Genomic DNA, 14182 nt, shown 5'->3' on the forward strand with positions numbered 1-14182 from the left:
AGCCGACTAGCGGCACTAAACTATGTAACTCTAGAATACTGTTCCTCCTAACTTTTTGGAAGTAACTTTGCACACAGCAGTACCTTCAAAGCAATAGTCTGATCTGGGCAGTACAGAATATATACTGATGTTTAAGGAACATTAAGAGTTTCTCTGTAAGCTTCTTAATAGTTCCTTGACATCTAATAACTCTCAATGTCTCTGTAATCTTAGAAAATAGCAAAATGACCTTCTTAACCTCTTATGGTATCTCCAGCGCAAACAACTCTTAATACAATGTGTATTATTCATAGTAACTATTTTTTCTTTTTACCACTATATCACAGATCCATATTTTTCTTTACCAAAATAGTGTTCAGTTGTAAATGTAGAAAACACTGTTAAATAAAAAACGCATAAATGAGGTGCTGCCTCCTCTAACAAGACAATACATAATCGTGATTGTGGGTCTTGGGAAAAGCCATCACACATTTCATCTGCCAGTAGTGCATGAGTTCTATATCCCAGGAAGAATCACACATCATGTTTTCACAGTGGTCTTTAAATACAAAGTACACTAATGGTGTTTTCATTGTAAGTGAAAGGCGCACTACTTCCTGAACTTGTCTCCTTGTCGATAATTATACCTCCGAATATTTCCTCTGACCTTCTCCGAGAGGTGTTTAGGCTCTAGCCCTTCCTCAATAACTTTGATGGCAAACAATGTTTGCCTGTATAAAAGTTCACAATTCGAGTTACGGTGTCCTGGGTTTTAGTGAGTGAATATCTGGCAAATTGGCTGTGCTCTGTGGATCTTCAAGATGCATACTTTGCATTTCTGTTGTAGCAGTTTCCTCACAGTCAGTTTCATACATTTATTGTGGACCACCACCACTATAAATACTGAGTTCCGTTATCAGACAAGGTCAGTCTGAATGATTTCCGCTGGTATTGTGGATCTGTTTGGTGCATTTCTTCACACTGAAAGTTAAACCTATGGCGACTCAAACATTTTGAAATTAATATCTGGTCAGAATCCATTTGTTCTGCCACTATTCCACTGCATAGGTGATCTGTACAGGGACCGACTCTAAGTTTTAATACTTACCAGGCCTTGCAGTGTGTGTACTATATAGCAAATTATGGTTATAGAAAAGGATATCGATATCAAACGATCCTACACTTTAAACGGGCTTTCCTAGATATCACTGAGAGGCTAGCCTTTCCTTCTATGAAGAGATCTTCCTATGTGAAGAACACAAGGCCTCTTGGTTCAAGATAAAAGCATTGTACCTTTCATGTTCTGAGCCTCATCACCCCCTTTATAAATATTTTGCCCATCCGGTCCTTTCAATGAACTATTTTCAACAGAGATGGCTGGCCTGAATTATACAAATTGCTCCTATGTTTTCCTTGTTTTAGGATAAAACATTGTAAGAAATTGGGTTACTGGTGTGGCGGGTTAAACCCTACTTACCCAGCAACCACTTTTCTTGTCATGGTGAAACCCAAGGAAACCCCAAATTAGCCTATGCTTAACCCTCTGGTAACTTGTCACAGAGCAGTCAGGCTTAATTTAGAGGCAATGTGTAAAGTACTTATGCAACACTTCAAACAGCAATAAAGTGAAAACACAACACAAGAAGAAACCCACAACAATTTAGAAAAGTAGAGTAAAATCTAATAGATTTTTTTAGATCAAAACAACAAAAATCCAATTAGTAGAACCGCAGATATGCAATTCAAAAAATGTAAGGAAAATACGGCCTAAAAGCACAAAGCGCCAACTGTGGTAATCTGGTCATGCCTAACTGGATTAAAGTCACATGTTCTGGTTGACTGCGATGGAGCACAGGCCGGATACAGGGACTAAGTTTGGCCCTCTGAACAGAGTACCTTAAATCCTGGTTGCAGAGCTGTGTGAGAGCCTGCTTCAAGCAGCAATGGCTCCGAGGGTCTGTGGAATGCGATGCGGGGTCCTGTGTTTAGGATGTGCCAAGCAGCAGCATTTCCAAAGAGCTGCTGGGCTGCCGTGCAAAGTTCTGCATCGAGGATGTGCTGGGCAGTGGCAGTTCCAAGGAGCTGTGGGGTGGCAATGCGAAGTCCTGCATTGAGGATGCATCGTACAGTGGTGGTTCCAAGGGAATGCAGGCCTGCGTCAGTTCTGCTCACAAGGCCACGTCTGGGCTAGCTGAGCACTTTCAGTCCTTCTTACAAGGGCCCAGGACTTAGGTAGCACCACTAAGGTGGCAAGACTCACAGCAGGCAGAGTCCAGGTGCAGGTTTCAAGGTGGTTGGAGTCTTTTCTGTCCCTGAGGCTCGTATCAGGAGGCCAGCCAACTAGTCCTCACAGTCACTCCGGTGATCCTGGTTGCGAGATGCAGATCCATCTCTTTTCATTCAGACAGCATGGCAGAAGAACAGCAGGGCAGCAGAGTAGCAGTCCTCCTAGCAGTGGAGCAGCACAGCAGTCCTTCTGAGTCTTCCATAGAACCAGAAGTGTACTAAAGATTTGGGTCTGTGAAGCCACTATTTATGCCTCGTGGCAGCTTTCAAGTAGAAGAAAGTGTTGGAGGTTTCCACCCCTAGAGTTGTTTGGAATTTTTTGGCTCCCTGCCCTGGCCCCAGCTCATCTGGGAGTACAAAAGAGTAGTTATAAACGCTTTGTGAGTGTGCTTGGGACGAACATTTCTTGATGTGCAAATGTGGAGGGTGACAACTCATCCCTCCTCAAGTCAGATATGGCCCATCCTGCTAACATCTAGTACCCCTTTACCTTTGTTATCTGGGAGCAATATAGAAACATACATAGAGTAGCTGCCAGCTATGTCTTGTCATGTGACCCAGGATGCAAGCTGCAGGCACCAAACGGTTAGGACAAGAAAATCACAACTTTCTAAAAGTGGCATTTTCAGAATTATGACTTAAAATCCGAAATTACCATTAAAGAGGATTCTAAATTACAATTCCTTGGGCATCAAACATGACAGTCTTACCTGCTCCCAATTGAAAGTTATTACTAATTAAATGTATTAAGGTTACACAGTGTTATCCTATGGGAAAGGTAGACCATGCAGAAGCAAAAAATCGTATTTAAGGGTTTTTCATGACTAGGACATGTAAAGTTTAAAGTACATGTCCAACTTTTTACATACACTGCACCCTACCCTATGGGCTGTTTAGGGCCAACCCTAGGGGTGACTATTATGTATTAATAAACAGGAAGGTTTGAGCCTTGCAAAAGGTTTACCTTGCCACGTTAAAGTGGTAGTTTAGAATTGCACACACAGGCTGCAATGACAGGCCTGAGACCTGTTAAAAAGGCTTCTTAAGTGGGTGGCACAATCAGTGCTGCTGGCCCACTGGTAGAATTTAATAGGCAGGTCCTGGGCACATGTAGTACATCTTCATTAGGGACTTAGGAGTATATTAAATGAGCTAAATGGGCATAAGCCAATTTTACCATGTTTAAAGGGTAGGGCTCTAGTGCTTAAGTACTGGTTAGCAGTGTTAAAGTACTCAGAGTCCTAAACGTTAACATGAACAGTTTCAGAAAACAGGCTTGTGAAGGCAAATTGTTTGTAAAGTGCCATAGGTTTGTATTCTGGCTGGCAATGGAATGTGAGATCCTTGAAGGATTTTTTAATGTCATTTGTCAGGAGTACAACTGTATAATTTCCATTCCTACTTTCTGTACCTCTTCATCTTTCAAGGACTCAAAGCAGCAATGTTATATCATCTCTAAAGTCAAGTATATGACAATTCTGAAAGATACTTCTAACCACTGATTTCTCAAATGTTTTGCAGGCATCAGATTGGACACAGAATATCTTGACCAGTACCTCTGAGCACCAGTAGATTGCCCCAACCGTCTGCGTCTGTATCGTCTGTGCCTGATACAATGTGTGTTGTGCCTATGAAGGCAGCACACTGACATCAGTTCCTTTCTTTCCACTCTGACAGTTGCAGATCCAGGGAGCTACTTTGGTCATTTTTTGAAAAAATACATTCTCAACTGTTACTGACAATTTTTTTCTGCTGTTTCCAGTGTGCAGATAATTATGACCCATCAGAAACCTACAGGTTTTAAACCATGTTAGGAAATGCCACAGACAGATGTCTGTGACTGATCCACACTTGTCCTGCCTTTGGTGCCCTGGGCTAGGCCACAACTTGAAGACCTGCTTAGATTGCGTGTTGATGACCTCAATGGTGATTTGGGAGAGAGCAATGAAGCTCCTCCTCGCACAACATCGAAAGACTCCATGTTGTTCCCACTCCCAAGGATGGTCTCAGTCATTCATGTGCCTGCTCCCGAGCCGTTACCCCAACAGGTCTTCGTCGAAATCCAAATTTTCATCAGGTAAGTCAAAGAAGAAAAAAAAAAGTTGAACTGCCATTCGACTTCCCCGCACCTTTCCAGACCCAGGAAAATAGCACTGGACCACTCCGGTGCCTCGTGGTCGCACTCCCACACACCTCTTGTGGTACTGGCACCAAATCAGTCTTCATGCTTTTTCTGACTTTCCAGACCCTTGATTGATTTCTGCTTAACTATCGTAGTTGTATATAGAAGTATCCTGCATCTTTAGGCAGCTGCCTCTCTGGAGCACCTTCGAGCCCTATGAAGTCAGGAGTCTTTCCAATCAGGTTACCTTCAGCGGGTTCTACCCTGATACCGATCAAACCCCCTGTATCTGCCTTTGATTCCAAACTGGCCTCAGCTCCGAGCACCACTCCGGCTTCATGACTTTTGCCAACACTTAATTCTGTGGCATTGCTACTGGCATCACCAGTGCCGGGTGATGTTCCAATTGTCCTTTCCTACTCCGAGACGGTGCTACATAGATGACAATTGAGGTCAAGACTGGCACCCTGGTCTACCTTTCTGCCTTGATACAGCAGAATTAATTTAGGAGGCAGAGTACAAGGTCTTCAACCGGGCTGATGGTATTGCTCAAGGTTTTCCTGAAGGCAACTGGTATGAGGAGTAGGGTGATGACGGTGGGCTAGACACTTCCCTGACACTGGTTTAGTAGTTCCTCCTGGTCCGACCACTGAGGAGAGTGCATCTTTTGTGCATCTTTTGCCATGGTGATCAGATGGGCAGCTGACAAACGTAACCTTCAACTTCTGGTGTTGGAAGTGAAAACTAACTTATTAAAGTTGGTCCTCAGAGGAACAAATTAGCTTAAAACCTGTGCTTCTGTTTAATGAGGCCTTTATGGACGCCATCTTGGGGCCTGTCCCAGGCCCTGTTCAGGGGTTCTAGTAAACTGCCAGGTGGCCCGTCGAACAACCTGGCTCTGGGGAACCCCACTTTTTGAGCTGGCATCCTAATCCAGAGAGTTAAGTGGTGCAGGCCTTCTCAGCGTGGATCAATCCAGGGACCTTTTCCACTAAGACAGTGCAAGAGGATGCACGTATAAGGAGAAAATATATTTTCTTCCACTAGCTTGGCCCTGCCGTTAGTTAATATTGTTTGGCTTCTGGGCCACTATTTCCCACAGTGTGGATTTTGGTGGCACCGGTGCTCCCCATTGTCCATGATGAAGCTCGAGCAACGCTTACCCAGGCCATCACTAATGGCCGGGTTGTGGCAAAATTCACAATATAGTATGAATTGGACACCACTGACTCCATTGGCAGAGCAATGGGTTCTCTGTGGACTCTCAGATGCGTCACTTGGATATAGACACCAGCTTTTCGTGGTATGTCGAATCAAGTTTGATGGACATGCCCTTCAGTGGCTTGTGCTTGTTTGGTGCAAAGGCGGAGCAGTACTAGAGCTCTTTATTTAAGAATAGCAGTCACAGCTCGCACCTTAAGATTTGCTGCTGCCCAGCGCCAGCAGCATTCCTCCTTTCATCACTCCCATGGCAGCGGTAGAGAATTTCAGCATCGCTAGTACCACCCACTTCTCCAAGGCCAACAGGTGCTCCAGACATTTGTGGCCGAGGTAAAGGATCCCATGGGCCACGTGGGCAGAAAGGGCACTGTTCTGCCCAGTATTAAACCCCTCTCTACTTCTGCCCTCACCAAACCTCTTTAGTGCACATCCATCTAGTAGGCGGCACAATAGGTTGTTTTCTACCTGCATTGCAAGTGGTCACCTTGGACAAGTGGGTGTTACAGATTGTGCAGCAGGGTAACACAAAATCTGTGACACCACAACCAATGCCACCATCTTGACAAAGGTTGTCGGAGGACAATCTGTATTTGTTGCACCAAGAAGTTTGTGCTCTTTTGGCTAAAGGAGCCATCAAGAAGGTTCGGACACTACAGGTAGGCGGTAGTTTATACTTCTGCTACTTTCTGGTGGCAAAAAAGAGTTAAGGTCTCTGTCTTGTTTTGGCTCTTCACTCTCTCAATGCCTTGCTAAGAAAGGACAGGTTCAAAAAAATGATCATCCTTACTCAGGTCCTGTCTGCCCTGTACCCTGGAGACTGGATGGTAGTCTTGGACCTGGAGGATGCCTATGTCAATATTCCTGTCTTGCAGGTGCACAGATGTTACCTGCAGTTCAGGGTGGGCTCCAAGCACTTTCAGTTTGCTGAGTTCTGTTTCGGCAACACCAGTGCTTCTCAGATGTGCACAAAAGTGATGACAGTGGTTGCTGCTCATCTTCGGAGGTTGGGGAATCCCGTTCTTCCCCTGCCTTGACTATTGGCTGTTGAAGACATGCTCACCCAAGGCAGTCGTCACCCACCTCCAGACTACAGCAAACTCTCTTCATTCATTAGGTTTTACTATCAACATGCCAAAGTGACATCTGACTCCTTCAAAATGCTCCCTTTCATCAAAGCTAGTCTGGACACTATATAGTTTTGCACCTACCCTCTAGCGTGGCGCATCCAGGATATTTGGTGCATGATCCTGATGTTTCACCCTCAAACCTGCATTTCGGTAAGACTGACTGATGCTACTGGCTCTGATGGTCTCCTGCAACCTGCTGGTCAAACATGCCAGATGGCATATGTAGGCTTTGCAGTAGGATCTGAAGCCCCATTTGGTGCAACGTCAGTGAAATCTCTTTGACCGGGTCCATATTTCAGAAGAGACTGCTAGAGAGCTGCAGTGGTAGCCATTGGACCACTATATGGTCAGCGATAGAAACCTCTCCCTTCCCCTTACATCGCTGATGGTGGCAACATATAATTCACTTCTGAGGTGGGATTGCCATCTGGAAGAGGTTGATATCAGCGGACTCTGTTCTCTGGTGGAAACCTGCCTTCAAATCAACTTGTTGGAGTTGCAGGCCATCCACTTGGCGTTAAAAGCCTTTCTGCCATCCTTCAAAGGGCGGCTGGTTCAAGTGCTCACATGCAACACTGCTGCCATGTGGTACTGCAACAAGCAGGGTGCGGTGGGATTGTTTACCCTGTGCCAGGAGGACCTGTGCCTCTGGAAATGGCTGGAACGTCCGGGCATCTTCCTGATCGTTCAACATATGGCGGGACCTCTGAATGCCAGGGCAGACAAACTCATCACTCACCGCCTTGTAGACCACAAAAGGCATCTGGAGGTGGTTCAAGGTTTCTTCCAAGAATGGGTAGAAACTTTACTCAATCTATTCACCACCACCAAAAGTGTGCAGTGTCCGTACTTCTATGCATTGGAGTTTCCAGTGCAGTTCTCGATAGGAGACACATTCTGCTTGGAGTGGAACATGGGACTCCTGTCAACCTTTCTGCAATGTCACTCTGGCCTCTGGTCCTCAAGAAGATCAGGATGGACTGCGGGCCCAAGTCATCCTAGTGGCTCCGCACTGGGCATGGAGATAGGTATCAAGAACTCCTGGGTCTGAGCATCCGTCCTATGATCAGACTGCCCCATTGGAAGGATCTCCTGTCGCAGTAGCAAGATCGGGCTGTGCACTCAAACCTCTGCCCACTCCATCTTCATGCTTGGAAATTGAGCAACGACTTTTGAGAGAATTTGACCTTCCTTCCAAGATTGTAGATGGTATTCAAGCAAGATGATGTTCGGGCAGCCAGGTGTCCCCTAACAAAGTCATTATATGCCTGCCTTTGGAACAGATTTGTGGCTTGTTTTTTCAGACTGGTGCATAGACCCACTTCATGCCCATTTGTCTGAGGTGTTACTGTTTGTGTTGTCCTTGGCCCAGCAGAGCCTGGTGTTTTGGCACTGTTAAACGTTATTTGGCACCTATCTCTGCATATTTGAGGTTGCCAGATCAGCCACCCCTGTTTGTTAACTTAATCTGTTTCTGAAAGGTTTGCAGCACATGTTCACATGTTTCCACCTTCTCCTTTCATTATGCCCCTGTGGGCCATGAATCTGATTCTTACCTTTCTTTGTAGTTATCCATTTGAGCCCACACATAGCTGTCCTCTTAGGCTTCAAACTCTCAAAACGGTGTACTTGGTGGCCATAACATCCACACGGTTGGTCTGCAAAGTTTAGGCTCACTCAGTTCAACCACCGTATACTGCATTCAATCAGAACAATCTGGTTCTCGGAGCATGTGCCTCCTTTCTACTCAAGGTGGGGGTCCTTTCCCCATCGGTCAAGAGATCACCCTTCTGGCATTCTTTGCTCGATCTCAGCCTTTTAAAGGATGATGAGAGGCTCTATCATTTGGATCCAAAGAGGGCCCTTAGTTTTCATATTGATCGTACCAAGAATCACAGATTGGACAATCAGTTTTCAATTGGATATTTTGGAGAAAAGACAGGTAAATCTGTGCAAAGGAGGACCATCTCTCTATGGTTTATACCCTTCGTAAAACTCTGCTGTGCATTAATGAACAAGGAGCCCCAGAAGGATTGAGGACTCACTCCACCAGAGCCAAGGCTGCGACTACTGTGTTAGCAGGCATGGTTCCTGTCCTTGATATTTGCCAAGCAGCTATGTAGATGTTGCTTCATACATTCATGAAGCACTGCTCTCCATTGACATCTTAAGGATTTTGGGGGCATTGGGCTTGAATTTATGGTTCACTTTTAACTCTTTCATACCCTCTTCTGCCAAATCACTGACAGTGCACAGGTGCCTACATCTAATATTTAGGGATACGACATGTGTTTTTAATATTGTAACACAGCAGCAGTTCACTAATATTACTGCAAATAATCTCTGTGATCCCTGTCCATTTCTCATGTGTGAGGTCCTATTGTGATCTAAAATAAACCTTTGTTTATGGATGTTGCATGAAAAATAAACACATTTCACTTCAAAATGTCTGTAATAGTTTCTCACACATCGCCCCATTAAAAATAAATTAAAGGAAAATGGTGTTTAAAACAATTTCTTTAAGAACCATTCAAGGTCATCAAGGCAAGACTCTCTGCAGAACAGAGCTGACTCTATCATTGAGTCCCCTGGAAGGCTGGGGCCCTGGGCCAGAGACCACTTTGCCCATGCTTTAAAATGTCTCTGATGCTGTCTGGATAGTCTGGTCCATCGTGAGAGGCACTTTGCGTGCTCAGTCCTGAGGACTTCTTAGTTTGTCATTTCGCAGACTCTCCACCATAGTGGTTATTGCTGTGATATCTTTTGTTAGGTAATGAATCTGTGGATAGAAGTCTCTTCCAGAAGAGCAAGTTACTTACCTTCGGTAACCCCTTTTGTGATACCACAGATTCCTTACTAACTCTCCCTTTCTCCCCACTGTGTGAACTGCACTTTCTCCGAAAGAAGGTCTTTGTAGAAACAGCATATTGGTAACATTCTCACGTGGCTCCACATCGGTGGGTGTGGAATGTGTCAAGAATCTGATGTCAACATGCCAGTGTTGCACCTATATAGACAGTACACATATTACATCTGGCGCGAACAATGTCGACACAGCAGTCAGTTCCATCTGCTGGCCCACAGAGGTACTGCTAACAATCTTCTAAATACAGCCTCGTGCCTGGGAAATATTCTGAAGTAAAGAGTCTGCAGTTAGCTAGAGTCTTTACCAGAAAAGGCATTTCTGAAGGTAAGTTACTTGCACTACTAGCGCAAGCAACTGATTGTTCCACTGGTTTTAGGACGTTAGAATTAGTTATCCTTAATGCTCAGTTAAATTTGTAATATAATTCACTAGACACTTGGATGTCTCCTGAAATAAACTCGATATGTACAGGACCTATTCAGTAACACTAGAGATTGCAATAACAGACCACATAGTTTTTCTCTCTAAAAGTTATCCAGCTGGTGTTCCTGGCTTGCTTCACATTTTCCTCTTAGAACCTCTTCCTCGACGTGACCACAGTTCTTGGAACCAAGACTTGTTTATCATGTTTCTTTGAATAACAGTCTTCTTGCCAGCCATGTCACCCGGAATAACCAATAATGACTATGCATGTTGAGACAATGACACTCGTCCATTTAGAAAGGATGGTAAGCATTCTAGTATTTTTCCTAGACTTTCATCTTCTTTGACGTAGGACTTTCTTTGCTAATTAAATCTCCAGTGGATATTTAACTTATTCCTTAATGAGTCTACACCGTAAAGTTTAAGTGCTACATACTGGTCATTTTTGTTTTGGTTTGCTGAATTAAATACAGGTAACTATGCAGCTAAAGCTGCTTTTGCAAAGTGAATAGCCTCACGTATTGTAGAAGGCAACAAACTGCGTGTTTGTTGCTTCAAGGTGGCATTCATGAACACTGTATTAGATGTGATTTAACTTTGGTAGCTGTGTAATTATTGATTGCATTTGCATTTCAACTTCATGGGCATCTTCCTATGCCCTTTACATGCACTCATGTTTGTGTGCTTCTCATTAAAGTGATGCTCTCTTCTTCATCTGAATGTTTAAAGGAGTATTTTTGAGGCACGGTCGCTGTTTTTAGTTAACTTCATTTCTCCCTTCGGTGAGGAAAGCTGACGACAAGCAGGGCATAGAGTAACAAGCAAGTGATCCTTCTGATGACTCATTCTTCAAGGCTTGTTTCCATTGCCACCATACAGGGGTGGGTTGTACCCTTTGAAAGTGGTGGGGCGATTCAAGTGCCCCACAACTCCCCCCCCCCCCCCCAAAAAAAAAACTCCCTCCAAACCCTCAAAGTAAACCACCCCTCCCTCCAAAAGCTGAAATAAAACCATAACACTAACTACAAAATAAACACAACCACTATACGTACATGCATTCTACACACATGCATTACTCATTTAAAATTAAAAAAACGACACTTACCCACAGGCTGTGCACCCCCCTCAGTGCTTTCATCCTTCTCCAATGCCAGAAGAGCTGCCCTAACCAATATGGACGCTGCTCTCATGTTGTTAGCCTGCATGAGAGAAGTGCCTGAATTGGCTGGAGCGGTGTGGCTCGATGCTCCTTTAGGCCCTGTAGGCCTGTGCTTGGTCTTCATCCAGCTGTCTTAAGACAGCTGAGTGGAGAGCTTCAAAGTGCACATGTCATTTTGACTGGCGCAAAACAGCTGGTCAAAGTGACATATGCACTTTGGAGCGTCCAGTCAAGCCACTGCTCCAGTCCTCTGCTGCCCATTGGCAGCAGAGGACATGCCCAGCAGGGCTCTGGGCTGGTGCATGCTGCTCTGTTAAAAATAAAATGGCAATTACATTTTTTCATTGCCATTTTATTTTTGCCTGCGCAGCTCCCAGTGGGCTGAGGAAACCGTCGCTTCCAACATGAACCTCAACCTCTGTTCATTGGTTGTACCAGGGAACTAAGAGAAGTAGGTGAGCATCGCTGACCTTGTGACACATTATTTATACCAGAAGGCAATATCTTTAGTTCTCAGCAGCTTAGGATTGTGCACCAAACAAGGATATTTCTAGGTATAGTCACCTTAGAGACGCGCCACCAACTGATGCATTGCCAATGAACTTGTTGAACAGGAAGGTAGTTACATGAATACCAAAAGGAAGGTCTAGAACACTGAGACTGTGCTTACCCTAATGTTGTTTTAATGTTGTTGGGAAGTTTGATGTTACAAGCTTTATTTGTGAAGTTTTATTATTTTCCTCACATGCATGAAACAATTTTAGCACAAAGAATGTATTATTTTTTCATCTCGGCTGAGTTCATTTAGCGTTAACGTTCTCAGTGCGGTGAAATTTCGCTTTCAATGCGCAGATAATATTGCATTGGCAAAGGTGAAGTTAAACTAGTAAGGGTTGCATTCTTCAAAATAAAATGATAATTGGGACCGTATGAAAATAAAAAATATTTGTACAACACTAGTCAGCATAAAGGGAACAATAATGTGTTACTTGATTTTTTTTTTCTCCAAAATGGGGAAAACTGCGGATTGGGCGAGTCATCGGTCATATGGAGTGTTGGAAACAGCAGTAAATCCTGTTCGCACTCTTCACCAGTTTAAGGGTTTTCCTTTTATTTTTGACAGTTACTGACATGAATTGAATCCGTCAGAGAACGGATTTAAGATGGATATGTAGCACTTGTAGACCACTGATTGTGGTCTCTTCCAGTAACATCATCAGCGCCATTGCACATTTGGGAGTTTGTAAGCCCCTGCTTGATGTGTCCTGGAGTCACGATCTAGCCCCCCAATGGTATATTCTTTGGAAGGGCAGAATAACTAACAGCGTTCTAGTAACTGGCCTGTAAGTCATTTCCTATGTTAAAGAAATGTTGATGGCTTTTGGTGGCCTGCAGAACATCTAGTGCTCTCATTTCATTCTTTCCCTGCCACTGTAACTGCAGCTTGACATGGAGCAGTGTGGCCGAGGGCAGTCACGGGTGCAAGGAGACCGAAATGAAACTCCATGGCTGGTAATTTGCAGGTATTGCCAGTGGCTTGTTTCTTCATTTGATCTGTGAGGATGTGAGTAGTGATATGGCCATGACAGAGCACGTATGTGATTAGAATGTTAAATGGTAGTTTCATCCATGATAAAACTACACTCTTGTAGCAGATTTATCAAGCTTAGGATGCAGAGCATTAGGCACTGGAATTATACGCTTTCAGAATACTGGCACCAATTCCACATAGCTGAGCCTACAGCCAGCCGATTTCTAGGTCAACATTTTTTGGATTCCGCATGGCACCTTAACTTTTTTTTGCCCAGATTTGCAAATGTATGCAGTAACACCAATACCCGACAGCCAAGAAGTGCTTCAGCGAGAGGGTATTCCTGACAACATCAAAAGTTTTTACAAAGTGAATCACATCTGGAGATTCAGATATGACAGACCCTTCCACAAAGGAACCAAGGACAAGGAGAACGAATTCAAGGTAGTCTTTTATACCTGTTATATTGATGTTTCAGACAGAAGGAATTACCTAGTGCTTCTGTAGCTCAACAGAAGAAAACCTCTTACCAGAGTTTAGTTTATTGTTATTTAACAGTAGAAATAAATACTGTGAGTACGTTATATTTATCATTTGTGTGTAACATGCAAACCTAAAATATAAAAAGCTTAATTATGGCTAGTGCAATGCTCTGGTATACCGGGGGTATTACCTACATGGTGATCATGCATTTCTCCTGCAATGTAGCCCTGTCTGCAGTTTTGACATAAAGAGCAGCTTCCAGAAGTACCTAGAATGCACCATATGCATATTTCTTACCCATACACCTCACTGGTGTCCTTTTCTAAGGAAGCTCCGTGGTGCCAGAGGTGATATTAAAATGTAATAATACTTTGTGATATTGCTCATGAGCCCTCATCAGTGCTATCGATGTTTGCTGCATGTCTGTAACAATGGTATCCCTTCTCTCTCTTCTAGAGAGTGAGAACCCCCGATCCAAACCTGTTTTACTCCTTCCAAGGTGCTCTTCACCTTTGTTAAGCATCTTCACGCTGAGAATCTTCCAGTCAAATCTTTGGTCAAAAACACTGTGAAACCACGGTTCAGTGATATTAAATCAGAGAAAAATACGGCTACGTGTGATGTTGCCGGGATCTTTTCTCTAAGTAGACCAATATTCATCATGTCTGTGCACTGAGGGTACAGAGGAAAGAATGCGCTCTTAGTCTTGTTACTATTTTTAGTCCGATTGTAATTGCAGCACTTGGAGGGGATGAATTTTGGCGGCAGATAATCCCAGACTCTGAAAGGCAGTGCTTTAAGATTAGGACTAGCATGTGGTTTGTACAAGTATCACCTTTTTAGAAAAGCCATACTAATGTTGCAACAGTTAAGGTTGGAACATCTCTATTCCATCTGCCGGACTTAAGAATGTGGGCCATTCCCCACAGTCTGAACTTTATTCTCTAGTTTGGATGTTTTGCTTTAAAATTAGTTCTCTGCGCCT

At 43.9% G+C, this 14182-nt stretch overlaps 1 protein-coding gene across 2 annotated transcripts in view; it reads left to right on the forward strand.

Moving 5' to 3' along the window:
* Positions 1 to 14182, forward strand: part of DOCK4 (dedicator of cytokinesis 4) — a 1300588-nt gene that overhangs the window by 1164832 nt on the left and 121574 nt on the right. For both annotated transcript variants that reach the window (XM_069228963.1, XM_069228964.1), the window contains one exon: positions 12992 to 13158. In XM_069228963.1, the coding sequence (XP_069085064.1) occupies positions 12992 to 13158 (167 nt within the window). The remainder of the gene's footprint in view (positions 1 to 12991; positions 13159 to 14182) is intronic.

This window comes from Pleurodeles waltl, chromosome 4_1, assembly GCF_031143425.1.
Source record: "Pleurodeles waltl isolate 20211129_DDA chromosome 4_1, aPleWal1.hap1.20221129, whole genome shotgun sequence".
Classification (NCBI taxonomy): Eukaryota; Metazoa; Chordata; class Amphibia; order Caudata; family Salamandridae; genus Pleurodeles; species Pleurodeles waltl.